General features: G+C 41.4%; 1 protein-coding gene and 1 long non-coding RNA gene across 23 annotated transcripts in view; one reads left to right on the forward strand and one right to left on the reverse strand.

Annotated features, from left to right (window-relative positions):
* The window catches only part of FGGY (FGGY carbohydrate kinase domain containing), a 532,663-nt gene that overhangs the window by 145,038 nt on the left and 363,583 nt on the right, over positions 1 to 24,042 (reverse strand). For all 22 annotated transcript variants that reach the window (XR_011390684.1, XR_011390683.1, XM_070078420.1 and 19 more), the window contains 2 exons: positions 13,575 to 13,636; positions 581 to 728 (listed from right to left, as the gene is read on the reverse strand). Coding sequence is in view for 20 of the 22 variants with exons in the window: in XM_070078420.1 (XP_069934521.1) it covers positions 581 to 728; positions 13,575 to 13,636 (210 nt within the window). In the remaining 2 variants the exon portion in view is untranslated. The remainder of the gene's footprint in view (positions 1 to 580; positions 729 to 13,574; positions 13,637 to 24,042) is intronic.
* LOC103350169 (uncharacterized) overlaps positions 725 to 24,042 on the forward strand; it is a 51,829-nt gene continuing 28,511 nt past the window's right edge. Inside the window, exon 1 of the long non-coding RNA XR_011390688.1 lies at positions 725 to 8,902. This is a non-coding gene — a long non-coding RNA (uncharacterized lncRNA). The remainder of the gene's footprint in view (positions 8,903 to 24,042) is intronic.

Below are 24,042 nucleotides of genomic sequence, written 5' to 3' on the forward strand. Positions count from 1 at the left end.
AAACATCACTAACTTTATTTAATGCAGCCTGATGCAGGCTGATCATTTAACATTGCTGACTTTATCCCCCAACATAAGTTACTAATTGTATTTTTTTAACCAAAGATTAATCTGAAATCCTAAACACATTATCATAGACTCTGAACAGCATTGACTCAGGGCTGAGGCAGATGCGTAGCTGTGGCAAGCAAGGCCCTGGGCAGTAATAATTACCACTGGTTTACTGGGCGGCCTGGAGACGGGGACGGAAAACATGACTTTAAAAACCAACATAAACACAAAAAATTACACAGGCACAACTTTCAGCCACTCCACAGCACCGAGGCAGCAGTAGCTGAAACAGCGCTGCTAGTGCCCTGAAGGTTGCCTGGGAGGCAGTAGCTTTCAGCAGGTCACCCCGGGAGCAGCGATGGCGGCCTTTGCAACAGCAGTGCATCTTCAAGAAGCCAGTGGGCTGTCGGCCTGCTTTGTTCTATTTTCCCTCTTCTCCTCTCTCCTTGCTTTTCATTCCTCTAAACTTTGGAACCCTCTAGTCTGCCTTCACCTTCATGCAAGGACTTACTTCGTGCAAGTTACTTACCATGCCCTTTAGTGTCAGATCTGCTAAAGGAGACCGGTTGCCATGGAAATCTGGCCAAACATGTAAATCAACAGTGAGGAAACCCACAGACTGAGCCTTCTTAATCAGATCCAGGTGACTGTTCAAATATGCATATACACTCTGGCAACTGCAAGAGAAATGAATTTTGTTTCTAAAAGGGGAGTAGGGTCAGGGAGCAGATTGCTCTACAGAAAGAAACCATTTGTGTTTCCATATCAGACCGGGGAAAGTAACCAGGTTCCCAAAGCCTCAGCAAAGAAACTACCTCAAAGCCCGAGAAGCTATGACATGAGTGAGTCACACTGTACTGTCACCAAGAAGAGGTGGCATGTCCTGTGGAAAGGGAGGGTTGGAATTCAAAGAGTGGGTCCAGGTATGATGTCACCCTTTGTAGGTGTGCAACCATGGGAAAGGTACTCAGACCTCCTGAACCAGACCCTTCTCATCTGTAAAAACAGATAGCATAATCTCTGTTCACTTACCTCATAGGGGAATGGGGAAGATCAAAGGAGATTATATAACTCAAAGACGCAGCATTTTGTAACCTCCACAATACCATACATATGTAAAGGATTTATTACAATCAGTATGCCTAATTGTAGTAATAATGATGAAATGATATATGCAGGCGAATATAAGTTCCTGGATTTAGGATAGGAGTTTGTTAAGGAAAGTGATTGAATGTTGTGAATTCAATTAGGGTCAGGAGTTACAGACATGATTTCCAACCTTAACCCATGATATGACATTGTTTAAGTTCTTTCTCCTTTTGTAAGCCTCAGTTTCTATCAGACCAATTCTCTCCTTCCTCATATGTTCAGGTAACAGACAGGGAGAAGCTGATGGGGTCTGGGAGTCAGCACAGTACCAAGTCTGATCTTTGCTCTGCCTATCCTAGCAGGGTAACATGAGCCAGTGACTTAATCCCTCTGAATTTCAAGTTTTCCCAATCATAACTTAGATATAATAATGTGTATCCCACTAAGTGAAGTATTTTCTTTTTTAAAAGATTTATTTATTTATTTGAAACTCAGGGTTATGGGGGAGGGGCAGAGAGGAGGAGGTGAGACAGAGAGAGAGAGAGAGAGAGAAAGAGAGAGAGAGAGAGAGGATATTCCATTCGCTGGTTCATCCCCAATTGGCCACAATGGCCAGGGCTGTGCTGGACTGAAGCCAGGAGCCAGGTACTTCATCTGGATCTCCCACATAGGTTGCAGGGGCCTAAACACTTGGGCCATCTTCCATTACTTTCTCAGGCCATTAGCAGGGAGCTGGTTTTGAAGTGGAGCAGCTGGGACCCAAAACTGGTGCCCATATGGGATGTTGGCATCACAGGTGGCAGCTTTATCAGCTGCATCACAATGTTGGCCCCCATTTCTTTATTTTTTAAAAAAATTTATTTAACTAGGTTAAAGCTTACTGCATGGCACAAAGATGAAAGTTGGTTAGCTTCCTCTTCTTTAAAAGTGGTACCTTCTGGGCTGGCACTGTGGCACAGATTAATCCTCTGCCTGCGGCGCTGGCATCCCATATGGGCACTGGTTCTAGTCCTGGCTGCTCCTCTTCCAATCCAGCTCTCTGCTATGACCTGGGAAAGCAGTAGAAGATGGCCCAAGTCCTTGGGCCCCTGCACCCACATGGGAGACTGGGAAGAAGCACCTGGCTCCTGAATTCAGATCGGCATAGTTCCGGCCGCTGTGGCCATTTGGGGAGTGAACCAACGGAAGGAAGATCTTTCTCTCTGTAACTCTACCTCTCAAGCAAATAAATAAAATCTTAAAAAAAAGTTGTATCTTCTTAGAGTTCTGAACAAAAGTCTGTAAAGGAAAGTGGGTATATCTGAAATTAGCATTTGTGCCATTTTCTACGGATGTCCTTGGAATTACTGCTTTTAAGGTTAAAATATGGCTTGATGAATGGAAGAAAAAAAGTATAGGAAATCAATGTCCAAGGAGGTTAATGTCTAAAATACCTCAGACCATATTTATGATTTGTATTTTGAAAGTGTTTTAAAAGTAAGGTTCAGCAATTTCTTGCTCTAGTTTTGTGAAGCCATAAATATCCCCATGGATCTATAAATTTCCTGAAAGTTTCCTAAACTAAGTATAAGAAAACAAACAAAAAGGGGAAGGCATTTGGCCTAGTAGTTAAGACACCAGTTTGGATGTTCACATTCCAAAGTAGAGTGTCTGGGTTTGAGCTCCAGATCTGGCTCCCCATTCTACCTTTGGGCTAATGCAGACTCTGGGAGGCAGTAGATAGCAGCTCAAGTACTTGGGTACTTGCCACCCATATGGGATACCTGGATTGAGTCTCTGGCTCCCAATTTCAGCTTGGCCCAGAGACAGACATATCAGGCATTTGGGGGAGTGAACCAACAGATGGGAGCTCATTTTCTAGGTCTATCTCTCTGCCTCTCAAATAATAAAACGAAGCAAAAGAAGACAAACAAGTAGAGCAGTGCCTTTCAAACTTTTCTTTTTCCCCTTTATCAAGTGGAACTCTTTTATTAAATACAAATTTTATCTGGAACTCCAATATAGAAAAATAAAGTTGCTCTGTGTGTGTGTAAATGTGTTTATCTGTGTATAATTAATCACCTTTAATTACTATAATACCTGAGACAAGCTACTATGAAGAGAGACTTATTTAGTTCACAGTTTTGGAAGCTAAAAATCCAAACAGCATGAGGCAGATTTTGGTGAGGGGCCTCATGGCGGATGCTAGAGTGTCTGTGAAGAAAGCATCATGTGCAAACCAAGAGACAGAGAGAGGGACTGGGTTCAAACCTGGGATTTTATTACACCCTTGAGTGAGAACTCAAGAAATAATGTGAGAACTACCTTTCTAGGAAATGACCCCAATGGCCTAGGGTCTTCTTACTAAGCCTTACCTATTAAAGTTTTCACCATTCCTCAATAGCACCATCCTGGGCATCTGGTCTTCAGCACATGGGCCTTTAAGAGATATTCAAATTAATTCCCATCATTTGTGCTGTATGGAGGCCAGGGCAGCCCTTCTGTTCTCTACGTGTTTTCTTCTTGCTATACCACCTTATTCCTATCTGTAAAAATCTTCCGCCTTGCATAATAGAAGGAAGAATGATTTTATTGGGAAAAGGCTCAACGACCGTAGCCACAATGGCTGCCCTTCTGAGTGTGCACCAGGCCCCCACCCCTGTTTGGGAGGGAAGTATCATTACCATCCCTTTACAGAGAAGATGCTCAAAGCTGTGAAAGCACAGAACCTGTCCAAGCTTAAATCCTTCTCTCTGTGGTTTGGAAGCCCTAGGCTGCTGTATCTCTGGTCAGGAAGTATTTGCCAAGCCCTCCTTTAGAATGGTTCTATTACAGCTTTAGGAAAGGCCACCCTGAGGTCTTCATGGAATGCGAGCTAGAACAATATCTGGGGAGAGAATGTGATCACATCCTGCATTTCTTTCTCCTAGTTCTCTGCTGCTGCTGGTGCAACAGGAATCCCATTTACAGCAAGAGTCTCTAGAACATCTTCTCTTCCAGAAGTCAAGAGTCTGCCTCAATTCTGGCAACTCTGAATTTTGGAATTCATCATTACTCTTAAAGCCTTTTTCTTTTTTTTTTTAAAGAAGCACAAGTGTATAAATCTTCCCATTTTGCCTCTCAAGGAATCTCAGAGCAGGGCATTTGGTTTCAGACATCTGGGTCAATAAGAACCTACTGGCCTAATTACTATTGATTCATCATTGTCTCATTTACTGCAGGTCTTCGCAAACAGGGAGACTCATTTAGCCTCTACATATATGGTCACTCATGCACTAATGAGATCCCTGGGGAATGCAGCATATGCTTAACCCTTTGGCTCCTAACCTCCTCACAGCTGTATGTTTATTCTTTGGATGCAGCCATTGCCCTACATGTTTTTTCCATTACGCGGTAACATGTGTGCTATCTGAGTATATAACTCAAAAGGAAATGCACTTGGAAGACATTAAAATAACTAATGCACATCATTGTACACATAATTTTAACTGTGTAGGATGTTTTTTGGTGTGGACTTTGTTTAATTTATATGTTTTATCAATTCGTTCTCAGAAGGCAGCCTGTCATCTTCCAGATGGGTAGTCACATGCGAGTATTAACTGTGATCCCAAGTAGCTGCTTCTCCTATCCTCTCAAGAACTCCAGGCTAATATGTCTTGTTTTGGAGGAAGAAATTCTTGTTGTCCAAGTTCCCAGGGGTATGAAAAGAAAATATAATTTCAATAGTCATTAAGTAATTTCACAGAGTACCAGCTAGGTGATCAGGTACACTAACCCTCTCTGAGCCTAGTCAACTCTTTTGTAACTGAAGCAAATATTTTCTACCTTTTGGGATGCTATGCAGATTAAATATAGTGCACTACAAAATGATAAGTGATTGAATGGTAAGTAGTTCCCTCCCCTTTGCTTCCACAGGAAACTCTTTTCAATTTTTTTTTTAATCCTAGAGGCGGAGAATACTTCCCCTCCCCCCGATTTTATAATCTGAAATGAAGAGAGCGCCTCCCCTATCCCTCTACATACACATTTAATTCTTAAACTCATAGGTTGCCCAGAAGTAGGGTGATCATACCTGCAAACAAAAAAAAATCAGAGAACATGGTAAAACAAAAGATATTCATGCCTCTTCTAGCAGCAAAAGAAAATCTTGGCAAAAAAAAAAAAAGCTTCCACATTATGTCTGCAGTTTCTTACTTCATAACACAATGCAATATGCATTCTGTCTGCCCCATTCTAAAACTGGTCCCACTGTGTGGAGTAATACCCTCTTTGTTTCAACTTTAATGGATCATTTCCTGCATTTTTTCCACCTGAACACTTCTTCATTTGTTGTCTTTCCCTTCCTTTCCAGAACACTAAGCTGTCTGGATTTCTCTAACTCCTCTCTAGCTAGACTTCTTCCTTTGCTTGTTTCTTAGACATCTGAAGTCTCCTAGGGATCTGCCTTTGGTCCTTTTATTTCTTATTCATACACTGTTGGGTAATCCCCTCCAGCTTTCATGACTCGTTACCGTCTAGCACTTTCAAACACATGCCCTAATCTCCTGCTCAATTTTCTCTCATGAAGTTCACGTCAAGTACCCACCCACCCAATGCTGCCCCTCATAGATGTCCCAAGCAACTCCAATAAAAATGTCTGATATGATATTCATCCTCTCTCCTGGTATACCTTCTCTTCCTTGTGTCTTCTTGGTCTTGGTTAAATCAAGGTCACCATTATTTCAGTGGTTGTGCAAGCACCCATGGAGGATGGGGAGTAGAGTTTCAGTGGGTATCATTTTTGTCTCATCTCTCCAACTTCCAAGTTAATCTTTCATCAGGACCTGGGGACTCCTTTTAAATATCATCCCTGTAATTAGGAAACTTCTCTCCAGCTCCACTGCTGCTACTTTACTCAGACCACTTTCGAATGCCTGGATTAGAGTTTTGCCCTGTGACACTATCTCCCCTTCTTTGAAATCTTGCCACTGCCAGTCAGGTTTTCTGCATCCTTCCCTAATGACTCTCCCAGAGTGCTACTCGGATTATGGTTCCCAGTCCTACCCAGCACCCTTCAGTGGCTCCTCCCCATTGTCCTCAGGACAAAACACAGAGCTCTTCACCTGGCATGATGCCCACTGAAGCTGGGCGTCAGATGGCAATGTTCTGGCTCTCTGGTTTGGCCATAGTGATTTTCCCCAGTAACACTGATTACATTATTTCTCTGCTTAGGATCCAGCAATGAATGATTAACCACTTTCCTTTGGCTAACAGTTTCTTACTTTGGCTTCTAATTTCCTGGGTTTTTCTTATTTATCCAAGAGGGTGGGGGAGGAGGAAAAAGAGAGGAAGGGGTAGGGAGAGAGAAAGAGAGAGAGAGAGAGAGAGAGAAGAGAGAAGAGAGAAGAGAGAAGAGAGAAGAGAGAAGAGAGAAGAGAGAAGAGAGAAGAGAGAAGAGAGAAGAGAGAAGAGAGAAGAGAGAAGAGAGAAGAGAGAAGAGAAGAGAAGAGAAGAGAAGAGGAGAGATATTAATCACACACTGGTTTATTCCCTAAATGCCTGGAACAAACAGGTTTGAGGCAGGGGCCTGGAACTCAATCCAGGTCTCACAGTTCACATGTGAGTGGCAGGGACCCAAGTACTTGAGCTGTCATCTGCTGACCTTTCTGGGTGAACATTAACAGGATCTTGGATCTGAAACAGAGATGGGATTCGAACCTAGGGACATGGATATGGAAAACAGGTGTTCCAAGTGATGACTTCACAGCTGTACCACACACTTGAGCCTCGTCTGGGCTTTTCTGTTCACAAGTCTCCTTGTCCAGTGGACTATGAGTTTGCTCAGCTATGCCCAGGGACTATATCTTTCCTTTCTTCTTGCTTCTGCATTGTGCCTCCAGGTTATTCTCCACAGAGCAGTCAAGGCAATTATTTTAAAAGGTAAATCTGAGTGTTTCTTTCCCCTACTGCAATGCTAAAGCCTAGAATAAAACCCAGAGTCCTTGCAGTTACCTACAATGACCTGTATGGTTTGGCCCTGGCTGATGTTCAGCCTTTATGTGGTTCCCACTGCCACTTTGGTATAGCCACCATGGCCTCTTGACCTACCAAGCTGGCTCCAGGTCTTGGGGTTTGTGGTTCCTTAGATCTGGAGGTATCTTCCCCGAAGAATCATGGGATGCTCCTTCCTTTCACTCAAAGTCTTATTCAACTGTCACCTCACCACGGACAGCTTCCCCACCTGAAACAACTCCCATCCATCATTCCAATATCCCTTATTCTATATCTCTTTACTGATCTCTCTATTCCTGTAGAATATTTACAGATTTTTGCACCATACCAGGAGTCTTGTAAAAGATCCTGGAAAATGCCTATTATGAAAACATTATGCAAGAATTCCAAGTTGCTTGGCACAAAAATAAATTTTCCATGAACTTTCTGAAGTTCCTTTATGACATGCATGTGCCATGTATGTATCTGTATGTGTGTGTGTGTGCATGTGTGTGTGTGTACAGATTCTATGAAAGCAAGGATTTTTTGTGCTTTGTTCACTCTTGTATCATAAATGCCTGTAAGACACTCAGGAGACAGATCAGTCAGAGGATCTGGATTTTAACTGCTGCCAACCTTGAATCCAGCACTTGTGGATCGTGCAACATCTTTTTTCCAAACCCTGCTGTCACCAGACCCTCATTATGACACACTGGTAGTTAAGATTCAATAAGAGAACTGAGACGATAATATGCAGCTTTTAGGAGAAAAAGATGATGTTATGATCAATGTGATCATATGAGGTGATCTCTGGCTATGAAGTGAAAACAGCTGCATATTTGGCCCCATACAAAGACAGACTCCGTTGCCAGTTACACGTAGGGACACAGTGTAGGTATTGTTTATTTAATTTATAAGCCCACAAAACATTTCTCTTCAGAGATGGGGCCTAAAAGGATTATGATACATCAAGAGGATAAAATACTCAATCTGTTTATCAACACTTGTTTCCACAGTTCCAAACAGGATTTTCTGTTGCTAATCCCTGAGGTAGGGGTGACCTGCTCTGCTGTTTAGACAGCCCCGAGTCATAGCAAACTGGCACATGGTTCCTGATTCCAGGGGATTTATCCTCTAAACCAGCTAACTTCACTTTCACAACCAATACGCAATTTCCTTCTAAGACCTGACGTCCTCTACTCTTACAATATTCCTCTCATCTGTAGAGATCTGATAAGATACAGATGCACTTTCTTTTGTGCAGTAATACAGAAGGAAAGTATAACTAAAATTTATTGGACATCTACTAATTATCTGAGTGGGGGATAAAATTTGAGAGTCATCAAAATATAGAAATAAATCAAATCAAGAGTGTAGTTGGGACCATCTTAGCAGAGATAGAAAAAAGAAGAGTAGAGGACAGGGAATATAACTGTGAAGAATTCTTATGCTAATGACCTGGAAAAGGATCATGAACTCGAACAGGTTATTAAGAAGGAGGACTCAGAGACATAGGAGAGTATAGGTAAAGGAGGGAGGAGTGATCATTGGCATCACATGCCGCTCAGAACTTGGGAAACGGAACTGAAAAACATTCTGCAGATTTACCAAAACAAAAGTCAATGATGACCTAAATGTATTAAATGTTTCAGGGAGCCATGGCAACAGAATTCAAATTGGAGAGAGTAAGAAAGGAGTAGAAACGGAGGAAATAGAGGCCAAGATACAGGCAATACTTTGGATAAACTTAACTTGAAAGAGGAAATGATACACGAGGAAGTAATTGGAAGACAGTATGCAGTTAAGTAACGAGGTGAGACTTAAATCCAGTTTTAAATTCAAGACTGAATTCTAGAAATGTCTGTTTCTAGTCTACCCAACACCACTGTTTGAGTTTGCATGCTAGCCCATGAATCTTTCCTTCTTTTCTATTTTCAGTTAAAAACGACTCACGTAAGGTTCATCTATAAAAGAATGTTCTGAAAGATTTAAGTATTTTATTTCACTAAGTATTTCATTTGAAGTGTAACTATCCCTTAAGTTTGTGTTGAGCATTAAAACCCTTGCTTTTTTAAAAAAAATATTTATTTGTTTTGAGAGGTAGAGTTGCAGACAGAGAGAGAGGTGGAGTTGCAGACAGAGAGAGAAAGAGAGAGAGAGAGAGAGAGAGAGAGAGAGAGAGGCCTCCCATCTGCTGGTTCACTCCCCAAATGGCCACATCAGCAGAGGCTGGGAAGAGGAGCAGCTAGGACTAAAACCAGTGCCCATATGGGATGCTGGCAGTGTAGGCAGAGGATTAACCTACTGTGCCACAGCGCCAGCCCCTCCAATGATCTTGCAATTCCTCTAGACTTTCCACAAGGAGGGCAAGAAATGGCTGAATGACATCTGCTACTTGATCCTAGAGCAACATCTTTAAAACTTCCCCCTCTTCTACAATCAGCAGCAGTAATAACATGAGGAGGAGGAGTTATCATCTTAATTCTATTTACAAAGCCCAGCACTATCTCTGGCTAAATTTCTGCTACAATTCCATGTTCTGATAAGGAAATTGAGATCACATACTGATAATGCTGGTGCTCAGATGGGAATAGCAATCTCTGAACTCCTGTCTTTGGATCAGTGGTTTTTAAATACTGAATCCCTGCCGGCATCGCGGCTCAGTAGGCAAATCCTCCGCCTTGCGGCGCCAGCACCCCAGGTTCTAGTCCCGGTCGGGGCACCGGATTCTGTCCCGGTTGCCCCTCTTCCAGGCCAGCTCTCTGCTGTGGCCAGGGAGTGCAGTGGAGGATGGCCCAAGTGCTTGGGCCCTGCACCCCATGGGAGACCAGGAGAAGCACCTGGCTCCTGCCTTCGGATCAGCGCGGTGTGCCGGCTGCAGCGCGCTGGCCGTGGCGGCCATTGGAGGGTGAACCAACGGCAAAGGAAGACCTTTCTCTCTGTCTCTCTCTCACTGTCCACTCTGCCTGTCCAAAAAAAAAAAAAAAAAATACTGAATCCCTTCAAGAATATGATGAAAGTTACATCTCCTCATAGAGACAAATGTGTAAGAATGTAACCAACAAGACTTTGAGCACAATTTAAAGAGGTTTATTGATGATCTGAAGTACGGGAGGCCCTTCCTCTTGGTTATATGGTCGCCACTTCAGAGTGCTAATTGATGCATTACATGGTGTAATCCCTCTCAATGGTAATGGTGCCAAAATCAGTGAGCACTTAGAAGGGAAAGCTTGTGCAGCTTTCTCCAACAACTTGCCAGGATCAATCTTCCTTCTCAACACCCTGGCAACACACTGTCCAAATTCTCTTGCTGCTCTGTGCAGGTGTCTCCCCAGTGAGCACCTTGGTGGAATGGAATATATAACACACCTACCTGCTAAAACCACAACAACAATTTCTATCACTACCAGCATTACTTAAGAACACTTACTATGGCTTGGCAATTAATTAACACTAATGGCCAGCCACTGGGGCTGGCGCTGTGGTGCAGCAGGTTGAAGCCTGGGCCTGCAGTGCCAGCATCCCATATGGGTGCCAGTTCTAGTCCTGGCTGCTCCATTTCTGATCCAGTTCTCTGCTAATGCACCTGGGAAAGCAGCAGAGGATGGCCCAAGTCCTTGGTCCCCTGCACCCACGTGGGACACCCAGAGGAACTCCTGGCCCTTGGCTTCATTTTGGCTCAGCTCCAGCTGTTGTGGCCATTTGGGAAGTGAACCAGAAGATGGAAGACCTCTCTCTCACTCTCTGATTCTGTCCTTACCTCTCTCTGTAACTCTGTCATACATATATATATATATATATACACACACACACATATACATATATATATATATATATATATAGGCAAGCTACAATTCTAATTCATTTAATTTTCTCCACAATCTTATGAGGTGTTTATAATTGTTTCCCTTTAGAGTGAGGTACCAAAGCCCAGAGAGGTTAAACAAACTTCCCAGGGACATACAGCAAATAAGGGGTGTGGCTGAGACACAGGCAACCTGGCTCCAGAGTCTATGATATGAACTTCATCTTGGACTTAAACTCTGGGACTGTTGTAAAATACCTTAACTTTCTTTAAAAAGCCCAGCAAGTAAGCTTTCTTATCTTGAAATTTATTGATTTATAATAATTTTATGAGTGCTTATTTCAAAATAATTTTAGATTTACACAAAAAGTTGCAAAAATAGTAGAAAACTCATCTAAGAAGTTAATATAAATATTAGTACTATCAAGTAGTCTACCAGTGTTTGAATCCTCAACAGTTTTTCTTCACTAAGGTCCTGTTTGTGGTCCAGGTTCTAAACCATGATCACAAATTGTTTTTAGTTGTTGTATCTGCACAGATCCTTCACTATTTAAGTTTCATTATCAGACCGGCACTGTGGTGTAGAGGGTTAACGCCCTGGGCTGAAGCACCGTCATCCCATTTGGGTGCTGGTTTGAGACCCGGCTGCTCCACTTCTGATCCAGCTCTCTGCTTAGGCCTGGGAAGACAGTGGAGTATGGCCCAAATCCTTGGGCCCCTGCACCCATGTGGGAGACCCGCAAGAAACTCCTGGCTCCTGGGTTCGGATCAGTGCAGCTCTGGCTGTTGTGGCCAATTAGGGAGTGAATCAGCAGATGGAAGACCTCTCTCTCTCTCTCTCTGCTTCTCCTCTCTCTGTGTAACTCTAACTTTCAAATAAATAAATAAATAAATCTTTTTTTAAAAAAAAGCTTCATTATCTTATTTCAAGCACACTGGCTGATTACTTTGTAGAATCCCCTTCAGTTTGGGTTTGTCTGATGTTTCCTCATGTTTACATTAAGACTATAGATTTTGGGCAAGAATATCACAGAAATGAGGTTGTGTGCACAAAAAAAGAAGGCCTGCGTTCTCTTACTGTTGGTGCTGTTGGCTATGATCGCTCAGGTAGCTGCTGTCTGTCGGACTTCTCCACTGTAACGTGACCGTTTTTCCTTTTGCATTAACAAGTGTCTTGTGGTGAAACCTTCTGGGCTTGCAAATGTCTTATCTTCCATCACACCTATACTGATTTTAGCATCTACTGATGATCCCTGCCTGCAACAGCCAAGACTGTGGCTTTGCCTAACGGTGGTGTTTCTGCTTCCATTACTTTTACTTCTCACACCCATCATTTCGTTTTTTTTTTTTTTTTTTTTTTTTTTCCCAGAAAGCTTTTATTTAAGGAACACAAACTTACTGCATTTCATAAAGACAACTTTAGGAGCATAGTGATTCTTCCCACCATACCTGACTTCCCACCCACACTCCTACCCCTCTTCCTCCTCTCTCTCCTATTCCTGCTCTTATTTATTTCTTTTACCGTAAGTCCATAGTCCCTACAGTGGACAAGAAGACTATCCGTTCTTCTCCACTTATATATTTCTTCAGGTATTTCCTTATATCAATAGAGATTCATTGAATTACTTTATATGCTCATTATTCAATTTGTTGAGAAAATTGTTCCCAGTTAGACCAATAAGAGTTTATTAAAGCTTGGCCTATGGACTTTGAGTAAACTTTTTACTTTCTGGCACCAAAATATGTTCCTGTGTTTTCCCTGCCTCAGCCACAGAATCAGCCATCTTTTTAAGTAGCTGTGATTACTTTTATTGAAGAATAAGAGAATAGTATTTACAAACCAAGACCTCAGTATTAGATGTGCAGATTGCTCCAAGGGTGCCATTGCTTTGAGGTCAGCTCAGCAGAAAGAGTAGGGAACAGATGCATGTATATTCACATATGAATGTACATATTTATATTTATTTCTGTGTACATCCAATTCTGGGTATATGTGTATGTAAGTATACATATTTATGGGAGGAAGCATGAGGTGTCACTATGATTCTAGAACTTAAAGTACAACAAGGTATAAAATTTCTACTGCCCCATTCTTATTACCCCATTCTTTTTGTCCTGTTCCAACCCATCCTCCATAGGTAACTAATGTCATTAATTTCTCATTTAATTTTCTGCATTTCTTTTGCAAAAATGAATAGACACACATATTTTCTTATATATCCTGTTTCTTATATGAAAGGGAGCACATTATAAACACTCCTTAGACTCACCTTTCTTTACTTAACATACCCCGGAAACTACTAGATCAGTTATAATCCTCAGATTTACAGATGAAGAGGCAGGTTTAAAGAGGCTGAAAAACTTGCTCGAAGTCATCCATCTAGTAATAAGTAAACATGGAATGTGTGCCCAAATTTTGATTCCAAACTCCATGGTCCTTTTACAACAGATCTTATCACCCACGGGCATTGGGTATGTTCTTGGAGAAACCCTGTGTTCTCTGATGTTGTTTTAGAAGTGAACACAAATATGTCTGCGTAATCGGAATGACTACCTTATAACCAAGTACTACCCACATTTCACTGTTCATGGGACCCAAAGAACATGCAATTGCCCACAGTGAGTGCCCTGCATGCAGTCACAGAAGCAGAGCTGTGAGGGTAACAGGACGAGTAGTTACCTAGCTGTGGCCTTGGCTTGTAGTTCTGGGAAAGCAGCGTGACCTTGCACCATGTGGTCTATCTGAAAAACAAGAAAGATGGGTCAATTTTATAACCTTTCTAATTTATACTTAAGCCAGAAAAGAGATATATTAAAGTGTCTGTTTCCTTCAATTCTTTGTCCATGGACAATCTAAGAACATTAAAATGCTAAATCAACTCTTTTGGAAATCCAGCTGTGCCAAATCTAGTGCCAGCCTCTGGGATTTATTAAACAAAGACGTTCAAAGAGAAGAATAGCAGGAAATGAAACTCCCAAGGCTGAACTGGTAGCAGAAAGTAGCATCAGGCTCAAGGCTGAGGTGTGATGAGAAAGGGTGACTCAAGGTACCTGGTAGGGGGTCTGGCTGTTAAAGCACTAACTGTCTCTGGATTCTATCATCTTCTCCTCCCATTCCAGGCTGTCACCCAGGGCGATGTCAAACCTTAAATTACTCACTGAGTCTTAATAACAGAGAAGCTGAGTGGAAAAGACGATGATGAGGGAGTCCCAGTAAATGCAGTGCCCAGAGCTGTCAAGACCACCTCTCCTGATGGAAGAGCTGTCACACGGGAAACTGGAACAGCTCTCTAAGGACAGCCATGTCTGGGCTCTGTAGATTACCATCTTCTCATTTGAAATCCTGTGTCTCAGTTTTACTCCTTAATCCTCCTGGTGACTCTGAACAAATTGGCATGTAAAATGCATCAGAACTGTTTCTCTGCTTGCTATTACACAGCACTGTGCCTGAGTTCCTGGACCTCTCTGTGTATTTTCTGAATGTTTATTTCAGTGTCCAGAACTCTAAAATAACCATTCCAACTGATTTATTTTCATTCAAACTCTGCATAGACTGGCTACTCTGGCCTCATGGGGACAGGCTCTGAGCATGTTTCCTGAGAGCCAGGGTGATGTACAGAGGAAGAAAATTTGTTCTCGGGATCCAGAGGCAAGCTTTGGGTTCTCGCTCTGTGACTTCGTGGAAGTCACTAAACAGCTCTGAACCTTAAAAAACCAGCCTCATTATGAAATAGAAAAAGGAAAGTGCTAGAAAGTAAAGTGTGATGCCAGCACTGTGGTGTAGTAGGCTAAACCTCTGTCGGCAGCGCCAGCATCCCATATGGGTGCCGGTTCTAGTCCCAGCTGCTCGTCTTCCAATTCATCTCTCTGCTTATGGTCTGGGACAGCAGTAGAAGATGGCCCAAGAGTTTGCACCCCTACTCGAGTAGAAGTTCTGGAAGAAGCTCAAATGGGAGTCCTGGAAGAAGCTCCTGGTTTCTGGCTTCAGACTGGCTTAGCTCTGGCTGTTGTAGCCACTTGGGGAGTGAACCAACAGATGGAAGACTTTTCTCTCTGTCTCTCCCTCTCTCTGTCTGTAACTCTACCTCTAAAATAAATAAAATCTTTAAAAAAATTAAAAAAAGAAAGTAAAATGTGCCTACTAGAATACCAACAATAGTAAAATCTACAGACTCATCAATACTATGCTAAACATTACACACATTATTTCATTTATTGCTTACAGACCTCCTTTGAAGACGGCACTCTTATTCATAATAAAATTAAGAAATTGGTCACAAAAGTGATTGGGAACGTGCTCCAGGTCACAGGAGAGTCAGTGACAGATGTAGATCTCAAATTGAAGTGTCTCTGTAGCTAAGGCCTTTGCTCTTCAGTACTATATCATATGAGTCTATTGAAGTTCAAGGTATAATGTAAGTTGTTGAATTCCATTGGTGTAGCCATATAGAAAAGTTTCAAAATAGTACCAATGCTATTGGTCATTTCAATGAAAAAAATCATTCGGCTTTTGAACACTTTCTATAGCTTCTATCTTGTGTGACTATGATAAGGCATATTCCGGAGCCTCAAAGGTTTTGTAATCCAATAAGAGAGCATCAAGATGATCCCACTGGGATTAGTGATGGATAATTAAAGGGATTACTTGATTTGTAATCAAATTTCTAGTTTCTATATGAATTCTATAGGAGTTCAGAGAAGGGGTATTTAAAGGAGCTTCCAAAGGAAAGCTTAGAACCTAGCTTTGATACTGTACACATGAGTGCAACTGTTTGGTATTTACCAAATCCCTTATCTATCAGACACCTGCCTATGCTTTGGAGATACAGTTAGACATAGGAAATATCAAACAATACATAGAGTATACAGTAACTCATAGGCAAGGGCCAATTCTTTGAGATTGATTATATGGATGAGGAAGGTGAATGTTGAGCAGAGAAGCCAGTACCAGGAAGTTCAGAGCTACAGGTCAGACATGTCAGCAAGGAGGTTGTGATGGGTAGAGGCATGAAGATGGGAAGACACACGTGGTCATGAACAGTAAGGGCTGGACTAGCCTCATGGTGGGCATATCATAGGTGCTCAATAAATACCAATGTACAAAACACGGGATGCATGTGTTCTGATGAAGGCATGCTTATGTAGCACCATGGACTTTTCACCTTGGTGGCATTTATGACACTTTTCACCTGTATCTATTTGTGCTATGCACACCCTGGTCATAGGGAAACTGAGTATTAAATTAGAGAACAAATTGGGTCATGGAAATACAGAAGAAAGAGGATGCAGACAGACAGAGAAGTGTTTACGGTTTTGTTGGATTGGAGGCCATATGAAATTATTTTGATATGGGGAACACAATGAAAAAGAGTGAAGGAAAACAGGTTTTGGGGCATACGCAGAACAGAGAGTGCAGACAAGGATGGGAGGATGACAGTGGGGGGACGAGATATAGATATTTCCTTTCCTTGCTTCTCTGTAGTGTTGAGTAAGTCCTTTAGTGGTCATTGGATTTATATGTAGGTCTCTTATCCCACAATATATCTCTCTTTTAAAGCAAGAGTTCAGTATTTCCCACTCCCCAGTGCCTGGAACATTGCCTGGCATCTTGAATGAATGAATGAGACCCACTCTGAAGAAGATAAAACAAATTTAGTGACTGGCCAGTTACAGAATGTAGGAAAATCAGAGTCAGATGATTTTGAACTCTGGTTTGAACAAAGGGAACTGGGTTGTATTCACCACACCTTTTCACATTCCATATTTCTGATGCTTTGACATCAGGGGCCCTGCTGACCCTGGAGAAACTGTTCTTCCCAGGGCGAGCCAATTCCTGGAGATAGGGAACAGCTTGCCTCGGAGCATACTTCAGTTCATATGCAGTCTTAGCCACAGCATATCTCCCCATCACCTCCTTCCTCTGGCCTACTCTCACATTCAGGACTACTATTCCCGTGCTCTAATTGCCCCAGCACCGGACATCAGACAATGAGGCATAAGCCTTACCCCCTGGAGCCTACTGAAATTATACCAAGTAACCAATACGAAGCCTGCTTACTCTACCCTGCTTGTTTTTCCCAATGAACACCACACAAAGTCTCTTGCTCATGTTTTTCCCTTACTCTCTGCCTTCCCACTGACCCCATGTAGCCTTGTATTATGTGCAGTGACCTCTCCTCCTTGGAAATGTGAAGAACAAACTCCCTTTCCAACAGTAATTGTCTCTTGACCTTTTGGCTTCACCATAATTGAAAAATAATAAAACTTACATTTTTAAATCAGTGTCCCAGTGGGAATAACAAGGGCTTTGGAAATAGACTTAGATAGAAATGTTCAGTCTAAATTTATCTTCTGTGCAATCTTGGAAAAGTTACTTAACCTCTCAGAGCCTCATTGCTTATACAAAATGGGAATAATAAAACTTGCATTGTGGGGAAGGTTGTGATGAGCATCTGTTGGGTGGCTTTCAGTTCATAATACCTATGAGGGGGTCCTCAAAGATCCTGTGGAAAATGTGTATTATGAAAAAATGATGCATGCATTTCAAATTTTCTACCAGAATATACTCATGTAACTCTTAACATGTAATAACATGTCTGAACAGGATCTTGTTTGAGGCAGCAAGAAAGATAAGACATTACTCTGGAAAGAGCCTCTATCAGAACAACATGAATTCAGCTAAAAACGAAGCATGAACATGTATCAAATGGATGCTTAGGTGAAAGAATGGTGAAATCATTGATTCTTTATTAAAAAACTTATAGAAACAGTGTCCCAGAGAAATCGCCAGGTTTTAAATGGAGGACTCATTTTAGGAAGGGATGAGATGGATGTCCAAGATGAAGCCTGCAGTAGCAGATCATTTACATTAATTTTGGAGGAAAAAAATTAATCTTGTTCATGCCCTGATTGAACAAGACTGACAATTAGCTACAGAAACAACAGGCAACATGAGAGACATCTCAACTAGTTTAGTGATACAATTCAGACTGAAAAATTAAAGTGGAGCAAGCTTTCTGTCCCATGTATACTAAACTAATACACCCACATCAGTTGCAGACAAGAGCAGAACTTTCAATGGAAATCTAAACTAAGTGGGACCGAGATCTTTAGGCATTTTTTTTTTTCCTAATAAATTGGAACAGGAGACATGGCTTCACCAGTGTGATCTTGAAGACAAAGCACAACCAAACTAATGGTTATCAAGTGGTACAAGTTGTCCAGCCAAAGCAAATGTGGACCAGTTATCAGTAAAGGTCATGGTGACAGTTGTGTGGGATGCTTGGGACATTTATGATGTTGCCTTTCTAGAGATAACATCTGCTTGCTAGGAGAGTGTTTAGAAAAAGTTAAACAAAGCTTTCACAGAAAAACCGCAACTTCTCCAGGTATTATTCTCTATCATAGTATTTCTGTTTATTCCTCCTATCAAAAAAGGGAAGTAGTCCAAGAGTCTTAAGAGGACAATAGCAGGTATCTACCTTATAATCCTGATTTGGCTCCTTCTGACTAATTTTTTTCTTCCCAATCTTTTTTGGTGTTGTTGTTAAACATTTATTTATTTACTTGAGAGGCATAGTTACAGACAGAGAGAGGGAGAGACAGAGAGAGAGGTGTTCCATCTGCTGGTTCACTCCCTATAATGGCTGTAATGGCTGGAGCTGAGCCAGGAGCCAGGAGTTTCTACCAGGTCTCCTGCCTGGATGCAGCAGCTCAAGCACTTGGCCCTCTTCTACTGCTTTCTTAGGCCATCAGCAGGGAGCTGGATTGGAAGTAGAGCAGCCAGGACCCAAATCGATGCTGGAGCCACAGGCAGATACTTAACCTACTATGCCACAAAAATAGCAACTGCTTCTTAATCTTAAATTAAAAAAAAAAAACATTTATTTATTTATTTGACAGGCAGAGTTACAGAGAGAGAAGGAAAGATAGATCTTCCATCTGCTATTTCACTCTGCAAACAACCGCAATGTTAGAGCTGGGCCAGGCTCAAGCCAGGAGCCAAGAGCTTCAACCAGGTCTCCTATGTGGGTGGAGAGGCTCAAGTACTTGGGACATTTTCTGCTGCTTTCCCAGGTACATTAGCAGAGAGAGGGATCATAAGTGGAGCAGCCAAGACTTGAACTGGTGCTGATATGGGGTGCTGGCATCATAGGCAATGGCTTAATCTACTATGCAACAACATTGATTCCCAAAATATCATTTTTTTCCTTCAGTTAACGATGTAAAAACAACTGTACTGATAAGTTTGAATTTCTAGAATGCTCAGTTCTTTAGGGATGGACTAAAAGGCTGATATCATTGCCTGTAACACTGTCTTGATCTTTTTGGAACTTCATGTTGAAAGATAAAGTTGAGATTTTTATAATTTTTATCTTTTAATTTCATTTCCTATGAATGTTTTGAAGCCTCCTCCTATTATGAAAGAGAAGGGGATAATACCAAAGGAGTAAAAATGGTTCAGTGAATAGGATCCCAAGTGATCAGCTGTAGTTTTCATTTTCCTTAGCTTCTGGTGGTAAAAGCCCACCTGCTTAATAAAGAGTGAGCCAGTTTGTCAAATAACTAAGCAGTCATTTTAATAGCCTAGCAGTGCCTGTTCCTAAACATGATCCCAAGCTTGAGCCCTCTGTTTATGTTCTATTTGCTAATGCATGTAGCATAATTTGGAAGAACACAGTGACCCACTGGGGGTTATTTATTTTCTAATGACAGAAGCAGCTTCATGGCAAGAATGCTATGCTTTAAAAACATATCGACAGAGCTAGTCTAATTCTGCAGGCAGCTCTAACAGTAGGGAGGATAGAAAAGAAGTTTGAGATGAGTAGAGTCAGGTCTTCTTCAGGATGGTGTTTTAGGTCTAGATCGATGGGGAAAATCATCTTACAATACATAGTGCGGATTTTTTAGGTCCTTCTTTATGGAATCTGCATTTAGAACACGGGCAAATGGCAATGTAATAGATACAGTATTATACAGAGATCACAACTGGGCAATATAATGTGGCATCTGGCTCACAGATCTATTTCATTTGGGACACAGAATGTTTTTAAAATGAACCAACATTTTAAAATTGGGAGATTTCCCTTGAAGTCCATATTCTGGTTTCTCTTGAAGAATTTAAGAGGGTCAAGCATTGGACTGCCAAAACTCCCCTATGCTAAGAGTCAGCTGGAGGTGAGTGATGACTGATCCTTTCAGACAGGCGTGCAAGCTGTTGTGGAAGGCCTCGCTGCTCCCTGCCTTTCTCCAACAGTGGACACAGACTCCAATCATTTATCATCCCAATTGCAGTAATATTTCACTTGTAGTGGAGAGAAATTTCTCTGTGTACATCCTGCCTGTTGAAGGAAGGAACAAGGAATTCAAGGCTAGAATTCTGTGAGTTGCAAGAGAAACTTCTGTGAAGAAGTGAGGAATATTCCTTTGCCAACATTTCTGCCCATTTACACTGTTTCCTGTAGGTGGTTGAGTATCTGACCCTTGATATGCTGAGAGAATGTAACACAAACAACACTGAGAACTGAGTTCAGTCCTGTCTCGGAGCATGATCTTGGAGAAGACCCTCTCTGGTTCTCTCTCTAAAACATTTACTAGATGAATACAACAATTAGTTAAGTGTTTGTAAAATTAAAAATAGAACTGCAGTGCCTGAGATACAAAACTGTTGGCAAAGAGCCCACAGACAAGAATTGAATTTAAGAAACTTAATGGTCATTTTATTAAAATGAAGCTATCATAGTGCATGATGAGCTTTTTTTCCCATTAAAATCCGCTTTAGTTATTAGTCTTGACACTGTCATTCACTTTGTCTTGCTGAAAAAGAAATCAATGGGCTCAGAGAAATGCTCACTTTTCACAACTGCCTCCTTTCAATTTGCATTAACCTGTAATGTAACTTTTGTCATTCAGGTTAACACTTTACTTTCATAAAATTCTTTATTTAAGAGGGATAGAGAAATCCCAACCCCTCCATTGGTTCACCACTAAATGCCACAATGGTCCAAGCCTCTCCTGCAAGTGGCAGGAAGCCATTTTTTGAGTCAGCACCACTGCCTCCAGGGTGTGCTTCAGCAGGATGTGTAAGTCAGGAGAGGGGTTGGGTATTGAGCCCAGGCATGCCTGTATGGGACATGAGTATCTTAAACAGTGTCTGAATCATTAGGTCAAATGTCTGCCCCTCCTTACTTTGTCTTTCTCTTTGTAAGCTAGAGATCTTTGCCTGATTTTCCTCGAGATGAAAGATGGAAGTGAAACCTATGCTGCTGTGAAGGATTAGTCCTGAAGTTCCTAGCAGAAAATATGAACTGTGGTTCCTTACATCTTTAATGCCAGTTTACAAAGAACAATTTCACTTAGAAGTAGATCTGCTCTGGTTCAATGCATGGCTGGTTTAGTCAGTTTCATTCACTGGTGATGTTGTTAGCTTTGTGCATTTTTTTTTTTTTTTACAATTCGTTAATCAGTTTATTTTCCTTTTAAACTAATGTACATATGTCTACTTTGTGCTAGGCATCACTCCAATAACTAAGGATATAAAGATAATGAAAAGTCATTGGTGTCACAAAGTTCTGCCTACAAAGGGAAAGTGAATGTGGCAATATTCATATGTAGCATAGGCTGATAAAGTTCTTTATTGACTGACCACTTCTTAATTGAACACCTACTCTGTTTCAAACATAGTAAGTACAGGGGATTTCAGTGGCAATTAATACAGACTTAATCTCTGTCCACCTGGAGATGGTATCTATTGCAAGAAATAGTCAACAAATAAACATAATTAGAGATAGTGATTAGTGCTCTGTAAGAAATAAATAGGTTACTACAATAAGGACATGGATTTTACAAAGGGTCAGAGAAGGCCTCTCTGAATGCAATATTTAAACCAAACCATGAAAAATAATAGGAGCCAATAATTTCCAAGGAAATGGAATAAGAAATACAAAGATTGTACAGAGGGAAGGGCTTTATAGGTCCTAGGAATTGACAGAAATCTGATGAGACTAGACCTTAGTTAGGAGCAAGGTTGCATACTATGAGGATTGAAAAGTGGTAAGTAGGGGTGAAACAAGCAGGCCATAGTAAAATTGTTATTCTAAGTACGGGAAAGACATAGAAGGGCTTCAATCAGTAATTTTATTTGTTTTTGAAACTATCATTCGGGAGTTCTACTTCTTACAATGGCTGAATATCACACACATCATACCGATTTCCCCCACAGGTAACATGAAATACTGACAATTGCAACAAAATGAATGCAATTGGAGATCATTATGCTAAGTGAAATAAGCCAGATCCAAAAAGCCAAACATGATATGTTCTCTTATTTGTGGTAGTTAATATAGAAAGAGTATACAAACTGTGTGGATGTGATAACATTTGGTATTTAGTTATAAACAATGCTTCACTGAATCATACTACACAGACAACAATATACTCTTCTTTCCCACGTTAAAAAAATAGAAAAAAATGAGAGCAGGGGAAGAGTGAGGACTCTTGTGGTACTAGTATTGTTTTGTTGTTAATTTGGGTGTTTATTGTAAGTGTAATTAGGGCCAGCTGGCACTGTGGCATAGTGGGCTAGGCCTCTGCCTGTAGCGCCAGCATTCCATATGGGCACTGGTTCAGGTCCTGGCTGCTCCTTTCCAGATCCAGCTCTCTGCTATGGCTTGGGAAAGCAGTAGAAGATGGCTCAAGTGCTTGCGCCTCTATACCCAGGTGGGAAACCCGGAAGAAGCTCCTGGCTCCTGGCTTCAGATCAGCCCTGCTCCAGCTGTTGCAGCCATTTGGGGAGTGAACCAGTGGATGGAAACCTGTCTTTCTGTCTCTCCCTCTCTCTGTAACTCTACCTCTCAAATAAATAAACAAAATCTTATTAAAAAAAGTGTGATCAGGCGACAAAAATCTCATTTATCTGTACACTTATGTGCCTCTTTCAGTACGTATGCTATATTTCAGTAAAATGATAAAAAGAAAGGAAAGAATTATCTGAATATGCTGGAGAATAGCTCAAATCAGGAAGACACTGGAGAAAAGAAAATCTGCGGAAGAGGAAAACAGTACTATCTGTGTGTGCTGACTTTCTAGACTTTCGCGTAGGGTAGGCCCCAATCAATGACAAAAAGTATGTATTCAGAGATACATACTCTTCCTGGTTAATAAATGAGAGGTTAGGGTTCAAGGCAGCCACAGTGGGTAGAAAGTGAATTGGAGGAAGGAGATCTCAGAAAGGAAAAAGCTATACAACGGGAGTCCAACACTGTGTTTATAAATGCTACATAATCTCTGAATTACACATGCACAGAACATCATGCGTTGCCCAGCTAAGACTAAAAAACCTCCACAGAGATTTCAGTACAGTTCATCACAGGAGAGACAAAACCTGGAGTCTAAGCTGAGCCAAATAAACAATGAATTAAACCAAAAAAGCGATATTCTTCAGAGAATAAAGATAACCCCATGTTTCTTATCATAATGTCCATGATATGACACTAAATTTCTAGACATAGCGAGCAACATGCAAAATGCAATCCATGTTTAAAAGAAAAGCCCTGGGACCAGCACTGTGGTGCAGCGGGTTAAAGCCCTGGCCTGAGGCATCGGCATCCCATATGGGCGCTGATTCAAGTCCTGGCTGCTCCACTTCTGATCCAGCTCTCTGCTATAGCCTGGGAAAGCAGTGGAAGATGGCCCAAGTCCTTGGGCCCCTGCTCCCATGTGGGAGACCCGTTAGAAGCTCTTGGCTCCTGGCTTCGGATTAGCCCAGCTCTGGCCATTGCGGCCATTTGGGGAGTGAACCAGCATTGGAAGACCTCTCTCTCTCTGTGGCTCTACCTCTTTATGTAACTCTGTCTTTTGAATAAATAAAATAAATCTTTAAAAAAATAAATAAAAGCCATTTAATGGACACTGAACCTGAGATGACACAGATGTTAGAATAAGAATGTGAGGATTTTAAAGCAGGAAGATTACCAATGCTCAGGGACAGAAACAAATCTTGTAATTAACAAACAGGAAACAGTAAAAGAAATGCATTAAAAACTCAAATTCTAGTATCAACAGATAGAATATCTGAAATAAATATGAAAATACATATGTAATTACAGTAGGTAATATGTAAATTATAGTAGGTAACATGTAAACACAGC

The sequence above is a fragment of the Oryctolagus cuniculus genome, chromosome 7 (genome assembly GCF_964237555.1).
Source record: "Oryctolagus cuniculus chromosome 7, mOryCun1.1, whole genome shotgun sequence".
In the NCBI taxonomy this organism is placed as follows: domain Eukaryota; kingdom Metazoa; phylum Chordata; class Mammalia; order Lagomorpha; family Leporidae; genus Oryctolagus; species Oryctolagus cuniculus.